Raw genomic sequence first — 15,789 nt, 5'->3', positions numbered from 1 at the left:
CTGATTGGGATGTGCAGGTATGCTTCTTTTAAATCTAGAGTTGCCAACCAGGCATCTTTGCCTAGCATAAGGAGCAACTGGTGAAGAGTCGGCATTTTGAATTTTGGAATGTCCAGAAAGGTGTTTATAGTAGACAGGTCCAGAATTGGACACCATGATTTGTCTTTTCTGGGTACCAGGAAAAGCCTGGAATAGAAACCTTGTCCCTTTTCCTCTTCTGGTACTGGTTGAATAACCCCCCCCCCCCATGTTTAAGAGGGAAAGCACTTGTTTTTGAGCCTCTCCCCACTGATTTGGGGGCAGGTCTGGCCATCCGTTTGGTGTTGGCAACGTGTGGAAATGAAATCTGTATCCCTGGGGCACTATATTTAAAACCCATTTGTTCTGGGTTATGAGTTCCCAGTTCTTTGCATGAAGAGCAATCTCTCCACCCAAAGGGGCGGCTAAAAGGTAAGTGCTTGGTAATTTTAAAAGGAAGTCATTGAGACTGTTCATCATAGGGAGGTGTCTTGTTATTTCCAGATTTGGAAGTGGAAGTCCCCCATTGCTTAGTTCTGAGAGTCCCCTGGGACTGAAACCTGGTGCTTTTGGTGTGTCTGGGTTTGGCTTGAGAGGATCTGGAAGGAGCTGGAAAAGACCAATTCTTAGTAGGCCAGTGCTTACTAAACCTTGGAGATTGCACTTGTATGAAATCTTTAACAGTTTGCATAGATTTAGCTTTATCTTCCATCTTTTTTAGAACTTCTTCCTTATTGCCAAATAGGCGGTCCTGATTTAAAGGAGCATCCAACAATTTCACTTTAACACGATCAGGCAAAGATTGTTCCTTAAGCTAAGCATGCCTTCTAAGCACAGACCCAGTAACAGCAGCCTTGCAGGAGGCCTCTAAAGAATCAAAACCACATTGCAAAGTATGTTTTCCAACTTGTTCAGCAGAATGCAATAAATCCTGTAAATCTTTATTTTCCACACAGTCAGGAATCAACATCATTTTCTGTTTAAGCAGTCCTATAATATGCTGTTGATATTTTAACATATGAAATTGGCAGTTTAAAGCCCTGATTGCCAAGGTTGCAGAAGTATAAACCTTCTTACCCCATCTATCCAGTGCCCTGGAGTCTCTATCAGAAGGGGTAGGATTTTTAGCAGTAGAAGCCTTAATGTCCTTGGGCCCCTGAGAAATGGTTTCTGGATCTGCAACAGGATTTTTGAAAAGGATCTTGTGGGACTCAGAAACTCTGCAGTATCTGTCAGGTTTACTAGGAGCCGGAGACAGGGAATCAGGAGCCAAACTGGATTCCGAAAACACATCATCAACAATGTCTAGTACAGGAGGTATAGTCAAAGGCCTATGCTGAGGTAGAAGGAAATCCCTAAGCCTCTTTTTTGAATCAGAAAATTCCTGACTTTCCCAGTGGAAATGCTCCCTTAAGGCATGTAAAGTTTCCCCAAAAGAAAAATCCTCAGGAGGGGAAGCAGAAGGAATAGAATCCTCTGCATCAGAAATATTTTTTCCAGAGGAATGGAGGACTGTAACAGTCATTCCTCTGCATCAACTGACAGAGGGAACTACGGACCCATAAGCTTGACCAGTCTTATCTGCAAGGTTATGGAGAGAATTATTATGGACATGATCAATGGAGACATAGGAACTCTCCAAACATTAGACCAGACCCAATTTGGCTTTGTAAAAGGAAGGTCTTGCCTGCTTAATCTGGTGGACCTCTTTGAGAAAGTCACCAGAACCATGGATGAGGGTGAAACAGTACACAACCCTTATCTACAGCTGGCCAAAGGTTTTGACAGAATCTCCCACTCGAGGATCATATATAAACTTACTGAGTTCGGCATAAATCGCTACATCATCAGATGGATTGCAAACTGGCTTACTGACAGGACACTATGTCTGGATAGGTGAATCCAACCCCAATAAGAAACTTGTTACTAGCAGTATCCCACAGGGCTCAGTGCTGGGACCCCTCCTGTTTGGTGTGTACTTCTCTGAAATGAAGGCCAATGTTGGGGACCTCTGACTCACCAGGTTCGCCAATGACTGTAAGCTGGGAGCAATCAATGAATCCACAAACAATACTGACATCCTACAAACAAGCCTAAAATGACAAACAAAGTACAGTTTTGTACCTAGCATAAATGTAGATGTTCGAGTGTCTTCACTGCTGCAGTCATTACAGTTGAGTTATTCTGCCATCAGGCGGGCCCCGCTGTCGGCCTGAGTTCTGAAGTCTTGGTCCGGCATCGGTTGCTGTCGCCTCTTCCCTGACATCAGTGTGCCAGAGGTATATAAGAAGCAGCCGACGCCATTTTCTTCAGTTTTTCTTGCCCCAGATGTCAGGTGCCCCCAAAAATGGTAGGCAATACATATTGCTAATAAAACATACAAAAAATGCAAAAAATAAAACATTCAGTAACCAGCAAATATACCACATAGGTAGTATGGGTTAGTCCCAGATAAGAAATAGGGGCTGGCGGGTGGGTAACCTGGACTGCAGCAGTGAAGACACTCGAACATCTACATTTATGGAAGATACAAAACTGTACTATGTTCATCGTGTTTCACTGCTGCGGTCATTACAGTTGGGTAGAATCCCAAAGCTGAGTTTGGGTGGCTAGTTTTATAGAGGATTTGGTGTGGCTATGAGGTCCTGTAGCACTGCAGTGGCAAAGCCAGCTCTGGATCTAGAATAAAGAGGCAAACGGTAATGCTTGGTAAAGGTGTGCACTGAACTCCAAGTTGCAGCTTCCAAGATATCTTTGGTAGGTACTCCTCTAAGGTAGGCAGTAGAAGTGGCAGTAGCCCTGGTGGAATGTGACCTAATATTACTAGGTACAGGTTTCCCATGTTGTGTGTAGCAGAACCAGATACAGTGCCCAAACCACTTAGAAATGGTCTGATTTGAAATAGCTTTTCCCTGTGATCCTGCAGCATAAGATACAAACAATTGTTCAGATTTTCTGAAAGCTTTTGTTTTGTCCAAGTAGAAGCGTAATTGCCTGTGTATGTCCAAGGAATGTAGAAGTCTCTCCCCTTTATTCTGGGGATTTGGATAAAATGTTGGCAAGTGAATAGTTTGATTAAGAGCCACACTGGATACCACCTTAGGCATAATGATAGGATTTATTCTTAAAGAAACCCTGTCTTGGTGGAAAATGATAAAAGGCTCCACTGCCATTAGTGCCTGCAGTTCTGAGACTCTTCGTGCTGAGGTTATTGCCAGAAGCAGAGCAGTTTTCCATGATATATATTTTAACTCTGCTGAATTGGCTGGTTCAAAAGGAGGCAAAGTGAGCTTTTCCAAAACGAAATTGAGGTCCCAAGTTGGTGCTCTCCGGGGCGGTCTTATGTTTTTAGCCCCTCTGAGGTACTGCTTTAGCAATGCGTGAGAGAAAACAGGAGGATCTGTGTTGTAATGAGCCGAGATGGCAGAAGCGTAAATCTTAATGGATGAGAAGGATAGTCCTTTGTCCAGCATCTCAGTCAAGTATTGTAGTATCTGAGGAATGTTAGGGACCAGAGGATCAAGGTTTTGAGCCTGGTTCCAGGCACAGAATCTCTTCCACTTTTAAGAATAAGATTTCCTGGTGCTAGGCCTCCTGGCCTCCAAAATGACATCCATAACAGCTTTAGAGAGAGAAGTTGTCTGTTTGGCTAATGAAGCTGCCATGCAGCCAGGTTTAAGGTTTTGAGCTGACTGTGCAGTATCTGATTGTTTTGCTGAGTCAGAAGGTGTGAAATTTGAGGCAAAATCCAAGGTGGGCCTTGAGCTAAGTTCTTTAAGATTGGGTACCAATGCTGGCGTGGCCAGTCTGGAGAATCAGAATCATCTGTGGTTTTTCTTGTCTGGCTTTTAGGAGTACCTTTGTAAGGAGAGGCAGAGGTGGGAAGGCATAAACATTTAGGCTTTTCCAGCTGAACAAAAGAGCATCCACTTTCCATGCTTGTGTGTGAAGTCCTTGTGCAGAATTTTTGTAGTTGGTAATTCAGTGGTGAGGCAAAAAGATCTATATCCGGGCACCCCCATTTGTGCATTATCATGCTGAACACTTGTGGATTTAGTTTCCACTCATGAGGATCCATGATGTTTCTGCTTAAGTCGTCTGCCAGAGTGTTTTTCTTTCCTGGCAGGAATTGTGCTTGCAGATGAACTTGGTAGGTTAGAGCTGTGTTCCACAAGGTCATGGCTTGTCTGCAAAGGGGGTAAGAATGAGTGCCCCCTTGTTTGTTTATGTACCACATTACAGTGGTGTTGTCCGTCTTTAATAGTAATTGTCCTGGATGCAGAAGATCCTTGAAAGCTGTAAGGGCATTTTGTACAGCCAACATCTCTTTTTGAGTGATGTGAAGATGCATTTGGTCTGTGGTCCATTTGCCCTGAATACATTTTCCTGCCATGTGTGCACCCCAGGCGTAATCCGTGGCATCTGTTGTTAAAGTCTGCCTGGCTGTGGGAAGAGTGAAAGGCTGACCCTTGTTGAGGTGACATGCCTGTGCCCACCATTAAAACTCCTGTTGTAGGCAGGGAATTAGTGGTATTACTGTCTCCAAACTGTGAGAATGTTGAGACCAAACACTTTTTAGGTACCATTGTAATTTCCTCATATGCAGTCTTGCATATGGAATTAGTAGTATGCAGGATGCCATGAATCCCAAGGCCTGCAGAATTTTTCTTGCAGGGAGTTGGGACTTTGTTGCCATTAATTGAAAATACTGAGTCAGTTGTCCTTGTTTGTCTGGCGTGAGATAAGCCATCTGGGCCGTTGTATTTAAGCTGGCACCCAGGAATATTACCTCTTGTGAGGGCACTAGTTTTGATTTCTTTTTGTTTACTGTGTACCCTAGGCAACTTAATAATCTTTTTACAAACGACAGATGCTGTAGAAGAATGTCCTTGCTCTCTGCTTGAATCAGGCAGTCGTCCAGATAAGGATATATTTGAATTCCTTTTTGTCTGCAAAATGCAATTACTGGTGCCAGGCACTTGGTAAAGACCCTGGGCGCAGTAGATAAGCCAAAGGGCATTGCAGAGAATTGGTAGTGCATTGAACCAGCTATGACTCTGAGGTATCTTCTGCAATTTTGTCTGATGGGGACATGCAGGTATGCCTCTTTGAGGTCCAAAGTAACAAGCCAAGCTTTTTTGCCCAACATAGGAAGGAGCTGGTGTAGTGTCAGCATTTTGAATTTTGGAACATCCAGGTAAGTATTTAGAGTAGAAAGGTCCAGAATGGGTCTCCAGGCTTTGTCCTTTCTGGTACCAGGAAGAGTCTTGAGTAAAATCCTTGTCCTTTTTCCTGCTATGGCACTTTTTGAATAGCTCTCATGTCCATGAGAGCTGTAATTTGTTTTTGTGCCTCTGCCCATTGGTTTTGTGGCAGGTCTGGCATTCCTTTTAGCCTTGGAAAAGTGTGAAAGTGGAACCTGTAGCCTTGAGACACAATATTCAGCACCCATTTGTCTTGGGTGATTGCTTACCAGTTTTGAGAAAAAAGTGCTAGTTTCCCCCCTAAGGGAGCTGCCAAAAGGGAAGAGTTTGGCATTGGAAGGGGGAAGTCATTGGGATTGTTTCCTGTAAGGTTGTGACTTATCCTCACCTTGTTTTGGGTTTGAAGCACCCCACTGTCGTGGTCTGTAAGAGCCTTGTGGCTGAGATCTGCCTCTTGGGCGTCTGTATCTGCCTCTTTGTGGCCTGTCTGACACTGGAAAGGACCAATTCTTTGTAGGCCAATTTCTGCTAAATCGTGGTGGCTGTACCTGTAAGAAATCCTTCACTGTTTGCATATATTTTGCCTTATCCTCCATTTTCTTTAATACCTCTTCTGCCTTAATACCAAATAAATTATCTTGTTGCAAAGGAGCATCCAATTATTTTACCTTAACATGATCTGGTAAACTTTGTTCTTTTAACCAAGCATGTCTTCGAATCACAGATCCTGTAACTGCTGCTCTACAAGAAGCTTCTAATGAATCAAAACCACATTGCAAAGTATGCTTTCCCACTTGTTTAGCTGCATGCAATAAATACTGCATTTCCTTACAGTCAGGTTGTTCTGCATTTGTACTCATTTTCTGTTTTAATTGAGACAGTAAGTATTGTTGATATTTAAGCATATGAAACTGGCAATTTAGAGCCCTCACTGCTAAAGTTGCAGAGGTGTAAACTTTCTTTCCCCATCTGTCTAATGCTCTAGAGTCCCTATCCGAGGGAAATGAATTCTTAGCCATGGAAGCCTTAACCCCTTTGGGACCCTGGGAAATAGTTTTTGGGTCAGCAACAGGGTTTTTATAAAGAAATTTGTGAGAGTCAGGGACTCTGTAGTACCTGTCTGGCTTGACTGGAGCTGGGAGTAAAGAATCAGGATTTAAACTAGATTCAGAGAACACATCATCCACAATGTCCAGCACTGGCGGAATAGCAAGGGGCCTGTGCTGAGGCAGCAAAAGAAAGTCTCTGAGCCTTTTCTTGGATTGAGTAATCTTGGCCCTCCCAAAGGAAATGCTCCCTCATGGTATGTAGAGTTTCCCCAAAAGAATAATCCTCAGGAGGAGAGGCTGAAGGAATTGATTCTTCAGCATCAGAATCCTCATAGGGGGGTAAAGAATATCCTTGGTCTGAAGAGGAATCAGAATATATTGAAACCTGGTCAGAGGAATCATAGTCTGTATCCTGCCTAGGCCTTTTATCGGGAGGGGGATGGGAACCCCTGATCAGAGTTATCAAATCTTCGGCCATCTTGAGCATCTGTTTTTTAGGCATGGAGGCCTGCCCAGGTGAATGCTGTACTTGCTTCTTTGTCTTTAATGAAGTCTTAGTCTTGGCTGTAGTTACAATGGTAAGTTGAGTAGGCCTGAAAACACCCTCAGAAGCCGATGCCTGCTCAGTGGCTCTGGACCCATCTGAAGGGTTAATCTCCGTTGGCCCAACAGCTTGAGTATCCAGAGGCCTAGGCACCTCCACGTGGGAGTCGGTCGCGGCCTGTGGTTCTGAGGTAGCGGGTGTCAGGGGCTGCGAAAGCTCCTCACTGAAAACCGGCGAACCAACGACTGGCCTAGAAGAGGCTTCATCGTCAGTTTTGGGCCTCGGATGCCTTTCCTTATCTTTATCTTTGCGTTTTTTTGTGCATTCCGGTCATCGGCTGTTCCGAAGGCATTGTATAATTAAATCCTCATCCAAAGAAATGGCGAGCAAAGTCAAATCGACATTTAATAGTGTGTTTGTTAAATCTAGAACAAAACCGATAACTAGTGACATCGTGATCTGGGCCTAGGCATGGAATACAGTAAGAATGAAAATCCTTATGAGGTATTTGCTTCCCACAAGAAATACAATTATTAACTTTTACTGACATCGGTCTGAGGCAAGAAAACGTTTCCCCAACGGGGTACTTAGCTTTATTGAAGACTTCGGTTCTGAAATCGAATTTGAAATCTCAGGAGTTGGCCGACCGGCACTTGCAAACTGCTTTTGCTTTGGGCACCGCGTGGCAAGAAAGACTGAAAAAAATGGTGTCGGCTGCTTCTTATATACCCCTGGTGCACTGACGTCAGGGAAGAAGCGACAGCAACCAATGTTGGACCAAGACTTTGGAACTCAGGCCGACTGCGGGCCTGCCTGATGGCAGGATAACCCAACTGTAATGACTGCAGCAGTGAAACATGATGAACATCTGCCAAAACCATGGTCTAAAACTAAATGCTAAAAAATGCATAATCATGCCCTTCAGTAAATCAGACATCCCTGCAAATGATAAAAATGATAGCACACCCATAACAGTAGACCCAGTAGTGAGGGACCTAAGAACACAGACAAATAGTAACATAAACTTTGACCACCAGGTAACTACAGTAGTGAGGAAATCCTTCTGTGCGGCTCAACTTAGAAGTAAAGGCACAGCATCAAGATCAAAGAAAGTCATAGTGCCATTGTACTCAGCTCTCATCAGGTCCACAATTGAGGACAATGCTCCCTTCTGCATGTGCTTAACCAGGCACTTACAACAAATGGAGTGGCCACAGACATTTCTCACTTAAAAATACAAAGCGTAAGACAAATGTCTTATGCAGACTGAGTAAAGGCCTTATCCCTTTACACGGTTTCATACTGTTTATTAAGAGGCGACTTATGGCTGACCTATAAGACATTCGCTGATCCAGCACTGATGAAATGTTACATATTCACAATACAAATTATACAATGGTTACATGCTCCATGGACTTGAACCTTATCTGTGACTCTTAACAGAACTTGCTGGAGAGATAGATGCATATCCCTAAGGCTACCTCATCTATGAAATAAACTTCTCATCTCCATAAAACAAAGCTCGTCACTCACTCTCTTCAAAAACAAATTTGGATAAATGGATGGGGAACCACAAATTCACTCCTAGGGTACTGCCCATATCCCTTATGGACAGAGACAGTCTGTATAATGACTCAAGGCTCCAAAATCCAAAGACCCACAACACTGATACAACTCCATCACATATCTGGGGAATTAAGATATAACACAGTCATATCCTGGGTATTATTGGCTAGGCTTGTAAAAGCTCTTACTCCATTATCCTAGTTATCACCTATGAACATATGAAGATGCTGCTAAAGGAACCACCCAATGTTCAAGTAAACAAAATGTTAAAACATGTCTATTCTGCTGTGGGCAGTGGTAACAGTTATCCAGTGCTCACAGTAGTCATTGCCCACAGTTCTGTCACCGGATCCGAGACGGCAGTTTCATCATCATCAGATCCGAGCTCCAAGCTTCTCCCCTTACCCATAATACCACTGCATTTCCTTCCTTCCCTCAGATTGAGTTTGCCACCCAATACATGAGCCCGATCGACAATACCTGACCTACAAGTAAAAGCAAGAGGGCTGCAAGGGTACCATCTGTTGGATACTCAGGCGAAAGAACCCAATAACAAGGCCAGGGGGAAGGAGGGAGGGATGGTTGATGACAAACAAAGTCTAAGTACTCAGATGGAATGTTATGGTAAGTATATAACTTCTTTATCTGAAGTAGTTAACTTCATTTGGTCATCAATCTGTGGGACAGAGTCCCCAGCTACCATAACCTTGGGAGGGCATCATGGAAGGATGTTACAGAGCACCGCAGAGCCAAAGGATGCTCTCCCTCTAGAAACTATGTCCAATTTATAATGAGAAATGAAAGTATGAGATGAGGTCCAAGTAGCCGCTGAACAAATATCATCCAAGGATACTCTGGACCAAAAAGCAGCTGACGTAACCATGGACCTGGTAGAATGGGCATGAACTCTCCCTGGAATAGGCATACCTTTATCTTTGTAAACCCCCAGAATGCAAAGGGAAATCCATTTGGCAACTGTCACATTGGAAACTGGTTTGCCTAAAAAAGGTCTAACGAAGGTCACAAACAATTGGTCAGACTTGCAAAAGGGTTTAGTCCTGTGTAAGTAGAAATGTAACTGCCTATGTACATCTAACAAATGTAGTTTATATTCCCCTTTGTTCTGAAAATTTGGAAAAAAGACAAGGAGATTGATTGACTGATATTTGACTCTGAAGCCACTTTAGGCCAAAAGGAAGGATTAGTCCGAAGTGAGACCCTGTCTTTATAAAAAACATATAAGGGGATTTAACAGATAATGCCTGAAGTTTTGACGCTCTCCTTGCCGAGGTGATAACCACTAGGAAAGCTGTTTTCCAAGACAAAAATTTCAAGTCCACAGAGGCAGCCAGTTTGAAGGGAGGAGCAACTAATGCCTGTAAAGCTAAGGTAAGCTCCCAAGGAGGAGTGAGGTTCTTTACCGGAGGTCGTAAAAGAACAGTCCCTTTAATGAAGGTTTTGTAAAGTCTGGAAGAAGCCAAAGACCACATATTTTCGCCTACATGGAAATTAGAAATGGCACCCAGTTGAACTTTCACCATAGAAGAGCTGGTGCCCTGCTGGAAAAGGTGTGCTAAAAAATCAAGAACCTCTGACACTGGAGCCGTAAAGAGATCTAGATCCCCCTGAGAAGCCCAGATCGAAAAACGCTTCCATTTACTACGGTAAGCTCTTCTGGTAGATAACTTATGGGCTGCTACCAGAATAGACTTAACGGGGGAAGAAAGTCCAGGAGTCCTGGCAATCAATGGAACTGGAGCAGCCAAGCTGTGAACTTCAGACTGCCCAGGTCTGGAAGAGGAATCCCTGAACAGTGCGAAATAAGATCCAGAATTGGATCCAAGATCCAAAGAGGAGTTACCAGATGAGGCCACAGACAGGGAAAACCAGATCTGGTGAGGCCAGAATGGGGCAATGAGGATGACTCTGCAGCCTTCTGTAAAAAACTTTGTCATGAGGGGTAACGGGGGATGTGCATAAAGAAGACTAGGAGGCCAAGCATGGACCAGAGCATCTCTGGGGGATCAGAGCGAAGAACTCACTGTACTTCACGTTGGAAGGAGATGTGAAGAGATCGCAGCAAGGCTGACCCCATTCGAGGAAGATCTGCTCCGCTACACAAGGATTCAGAGACCACTCATATGGCATTAGGATAGTTCTGCTCAATTTGTCCGCTAGTATGTTGGACCGACCCGGAATGTGCACTGCTATCAGAAAATGGTTGGTGGAGATCGCCCATTCCTACACTCTCATGGCCTCTCAACAAATGGGGTAGGATCTGGCTCCTCCCTGTTTGTTGATGTACCAGACCACTAACATGTTGTCTGTCTGAATCGCAATAGTTCCCAGAGTAAGAAAGGCATGAAGGGCCTGCAACGCTAGTAATCATCACCTCATCTCCAGAACATTGATATGCAGATTGGTCTCGTTTAGGGACCATGTGCCTTAGACTGTCCTGCCCGAGCAATGCCCCCCACCCTAGTCAGGAGGCAACCGTGGTCACCATGGCTCTGGGAGGTGCAACAACAAAGAACCGTCCCTCTACTATCTCCGGAGAATGGAGCCACCAGAGGAGGGACTTCTTGCAAGCCTCGCTTAATGGAATCGGATGAGTCAAAGGCCGATCCAATAAGGACCACTGGACCGCCAACATCCACTGCAGAACCCGCATTTGAAGATGAGCACAAGGAAGAAGACTGATAGTGGTTGCCATGGATCCTAGGGCTCTTAGCACCACTGCAGCTGGGGGAAAGGGATACTGAAGTATTGTGAGGACATGAAGATGAAGGCTCCGAGCCCGCTCTGGAGTCAGAAAGACAATGTGTCTATTCTCGCCCCTATGTAGTCCAGGACCTATACGGTTATAGAGAGGACTTGGCTATATTTACAGTGATGCCCAACAAGTCTGACAACTTCTGGAAATAATCCCTGGCTTGAGAGAGTAGATGCCTGGTGGGAGCGGCAAGGAGCCAATCGTCCAGGTACAGATAAGACCTGCATGCCCTGAAGCATCAGGTGAGCTGCTACTGCTGCCATGACCTTGGTGAACACCCTGAGGGCTGTGGTGAGACCGAAGGGTAGGGCCCGGAATTGGTAGTGATTGGCTCCTAGCTGAAAGCAGATAAACCTACTGGGGACTCTCTGCATCTTTATATGGTAGTACGCATCCTGGAGGTCTACAGAGCACATCCAGTCGTTTTCCTGCAGGTAAGGCACAATGGAATGTAAAGTGACCATCTAAACTTTTCTTTGGCAACTGACAGGTTCAGAGTGGAAAGGTTGAGAATCGGCCTGGAGTCTCCCGTCTTTTTTTGGCACAGAAAAGAACCTGGAATAGATGCCTAATCCGGAGTGATCAGGGGGACAGACTGGATGGCCTGTTTGCTTAGCAGCTTTTCTACTTCGATGGCTGCTGCCTCCCTTTGCGCGGGTGGAACGTCCGGGAGGTGGTTTGGGGGAGAGGAACATGTCATAAAGGGAATTGTGTAACCTCTAGATATTATTTGGAGCACCCAATTGTCTGTTGACACTGACTCCCACATCATCAGGTTAAACGGCCCCCAACTGCCTCCAGAGCAGAGCAGTCAGACAACCCCTCAGGGCTGCTGTGCGGGTCTGCCCGAGAACGGTTCTCGAGACCTGAAGTTCTTTGAACCATCCCCCCCCCCCCCGCCTCTGGGCCGGAGTCTGTCTTATCCCCCTCTGCTTCTAGGGGGAAAAGGAGCCCTGAGTGTCCCGGGAATACTGAGACTTCTGGAACCACATCTTCTTCTGCCCCCGCTGATTCCTAGAGAAGGATCTTTGGGGTTAGAGAAGCGGATTCCGATGGCAGATAGTGTCTTCCCGTCCTTCTCAGTCTGGACTAGTGTGCCCCGACCCTCTTCCCACACAAGGAAGAGCCGTCATAGGGAGCATTCGCAAAAGACGCCTTAAAGGGTTCTGTGAAATTACATAGCCTGAGCCAGGCGTGTCACCTTATAGAAACACCGGACCCGGCCGCCCGTGCCGCTCCTTCAGTGGCATGAGAAAGGAGTCGCATGGACGTGTTGGTAACTGCTTTCAGAGTGGCCATTCGCATAGAGAATGTGCATTTATCCTCTGGCGACATGGACTCCGGGGAAGACGCAGTGAACTCTTTGATCAGGTCACGCTGCAGTCTGGTAACATGGGCCATATAGTTCAGCACCCTTATACAAAAGGTAGCTGAAGCATAAGTCCGCTTTCCCAACCAGTCCATTGTCCTGGACTCTTGGCCCGGGGCATGGACCGTGGAACTCTCCTGAGCCAGTTCCTTTTTCGTGGCAGCTGCTACCACCATGGCATCCACTGGGGACCCTTTATTCCAGCTTGGTTTATCCACTGGGGGGGGGGGGGGTCAAGATTTTATCTGGACGTTTTGGGATTGGCTCTACGGTATCCAGTTCTTTTCATACCCTGGTGGTAATGAGGTCTATCAGGAGGTCTGCAAGGGGGGGGGCACCCAAGAAGTAGATGGGCTCATGTCAATTGCCTCCTGTAACACCGACCCGTCCGAGGAAGGCTTGGGGGTGGACCAACCCCCCCCCCCCCAACACTGGCGCAGGATCTCCATAATGTCTACAAATGAGACATCCTTGGGGGATGATCTTGGGGAGCCTTCCCCTTCCTCCAAGTCGGTGTCTTCCATGACAGACTCAGGGGGAGTCCAAGTGCCTCCTCATGCACTTAAGTTTGTGAGGAACCTCTTCGGTGGGACTCTCCAGAGAGGACTCATGAACCGCTTGGGGTTCCTCGTGGGGGACAGTCTGGGGCATGTCGATCACGGGCTGTCCATGCATGGACAGATTGGCAGAAGGCACACCCAGAACAGAGGGGGTCGGACCCTGAGGAGATAGTCAGGGGCCTCGATACATTAGCGAGAACCCTTTCCACCACATTGAATGCTGAAGGGGAGCGAGCCTCCCGAGCAACAAACAGAGAGGACGCCTTCCCTGGATCCGACACGGGGATTGGAACAGAGACCGAAGGCGCCGAGGCTCTGAGGTGTAGGTCTCGGCCCAACAAAGTCGGGGCCAAAGGAGAAAAACCCAACCCCTCGGATCTGACGCCCAGGGGCTCCGAGAGCTTGGATCTGACCCAGTCGGATTCGACGTGCTCCACGTAACTGCCGGTGTCAAGGTAAGTAGTACCATCGGCACCGACCCCCTGACTCCGGGACCTCTCAGATCCAGGAACTCTGAAACCAGAGGACGGATCAGAGAAGGAGTAATTGGTGCAAATAGTGGCAGTGAGCTACCCCCTCCAGAGGGAGAGGGAGCCAGCAAGACCCCCATTTGAAGCTGAGTGCGAACAAACCTTCGCATCAATCTGTCCATGTCGGCTTCAGAAAGGCTTCTAGTAGACCTAGAAGAAGCCACCGATGCTGGCCTAGAAGGACGGTGACTGGACGCCCTAAATGAAGACCACACCTCCTCCAGCTCCAGGGAAAACCTCAGAGATCGGAGCCAAGGGGAAGTCGGCCTGAAAGGTGTAGGAATCTTGGGAGGAGGACCTGCCGGATCCGTGCGCTCCAGAGATCTCTTCCTCCCTTTCTCTTTCTCACAGTGCCTCTCTTTCCCTTTTTTCTTCTCCCTTTCCCCAGGTCGGTGGTCAGGAGGGTGAGTCCCAGCCTGAGAGGTAGGAGAGGACACAAAAGAAGTGGAAGGAGCGGTCACAGCAGAGACCACCATTAGAGAAGACGAGGAGGCAGCCACCTCCATGGAAGAGAGAAGCTCCTTCAAGATTAGTTTGGCCTTATGGACCTTTAAGGCCCTGGGGTTAAACCCCGCACATATGGTGCACTCAGTGGACAAATGAGCGGACCCTAAAGAAATAATGCACAGAGTGTGGCCTTCCGCAGGGGATAACTTATGGCCACACTCTGTGCATTTTCTAAAGACCAACTTTTGTTGATCTGCCATAACAGTGTCTGGCTAACCAACCCCAACACTCAAACACACACTCAAACATGAGGCGGGAAGGGGAGAAGAAAGCCTACGCTACCCTACAACAAACTACTTTCTTTTTTTTTAAAACTAACACTAACACTCAATGGAGAACACGAAGGGGAGGAATAAAGGGACCTAAGAATAAGGAAATACACCCACTTACACTCAAAAAAATCCAAAACAACAGTCTTACCACCTGGAGCTCAGCAATCACAATGCAGGTGAAGCCGTGGCAAACGAGATCTGAGGGAAGGAAGGAGATGCAGTAGTATTATGGGTAAGGGGAGAAACTTGGAGCTCGGATCTGATGCTGGTGAAACTGCTGTCTCGGATCCGAAGCCCACAGGTTGTTGACCAAATGAAGTTAACTACTTCAGATCTAAAGGTTACAAGGAAAGCACTACAATCAGTTGGTAAATAAAACTTGTATGTAGTCCCATTACTGTGTTAAGATGTTTGCAATTACAGCTGATGACATATACCAGTTCAAGTTATTTAATACCATATCATCACAACTTCTTATAATTCAAGACTGCTTCAGGTTGGGGCTACTCTTCGGTTACTTCAGCTGCAGTTAAAGTACTCAGTGAACTAAGATATTATCAACACTGAAAACAAATGATTCAGCTCCCTGCTATGATGAACTAATGTCTGCACAATACCAAAGCAAAATCTGCCTATGAAGATGGGGTAGATAGACATGATATTCATCTACGTAGCTGCACCTGCACTGATGCGAGTTTCAGCAATTCAGCAGGTCTGAAAAGCAATAATGACCTAAAAACAGACAACTTAAGTCTTTTTGTCAACATTACAAACAGGATGCAGTTGAAATTTGTTTATGCAAATGCCTCTTATACAATACAAATAGGATGCAGTTAAGAAATTTGTTTATGCAAATGCCTCATACAATTAGATGCAAGATAATCTTTGGTGAAGTCAGACAAACATCTTCCAGCTTATCCTGAACATTAGCTAAAAATGACTTTAAGAACTTTCCAAGTATATTTGTACAAAAGTAACATACTTGTGAGGCAACATTTTATCTCTATGGGCATGCATCATACCGTCACTTTTTGCCAGCTACTAAAAAAGCAACTGTGTTCAAATACATACTCCTTCTAGCAGGTTTGCAGGTGCTGTTCTTGAGAAAGTCAACTCCTGGATAAGGAACTCTGACCAGTTTGTGTGTTTCTCTCGTATTGCTATAAAAAGAAAAAGAACACATACTTTTGTCAAACATGAAAGTTGACTGGCCAGTAAACATGAAGGACGTACTTTTCCTACATTGCAGTCTCCACCTTGTGGTGACGTCTGCACACATAAAGCTAATCCCACTTGCCCTCATTATGGGAAATCACCAAATTACTTACCATCAGGACCAGACCTCATGCAATACCCTATTAAGGTTATTTAAGCTTCTCCTGCACAACATCCAACAG

At 45.8% G+C, this 15,789-nt stretch overlaps 1 protein-coding gene across 1 annotated transcript in view; it reads right to left on the bottom strand.

The window, feature by feature from the left end:
• The window catches only part of SFMBT2 (Scm like with four mbt domains 2), a 2,938,510-nt gene that overhangs the window by 1,526,977 nt on the left and 1,395,744 nt on the right, over nt 1-15,789 (bottom strand). Inside the window, 1 exon segment of the mRNA XM_044088354.1 lies at nt 15,464-15,552. Within this exon segment, the coding sequence (XP_043944289.1) occupies nt 15,464-15,552 (89 nt within the window).

This window comes from Protopterus annectens, chromosome 11.part0, assembly GCF_019279795.1.
Source record: "Protopterus annectens isolate FY-2018-M chromosome 11.part0, PAN1.0, whole genome shotgun sequence".
NCBI classification, from domain to species: Eukaryota; Metazoa; Chordata; order Ceratodontiformes; family Protopteridae; genus Protopterus; species Protopterus annectens.
This window is presented reverse-complemented; position numbering and strand designations above follow the sequence as displayed.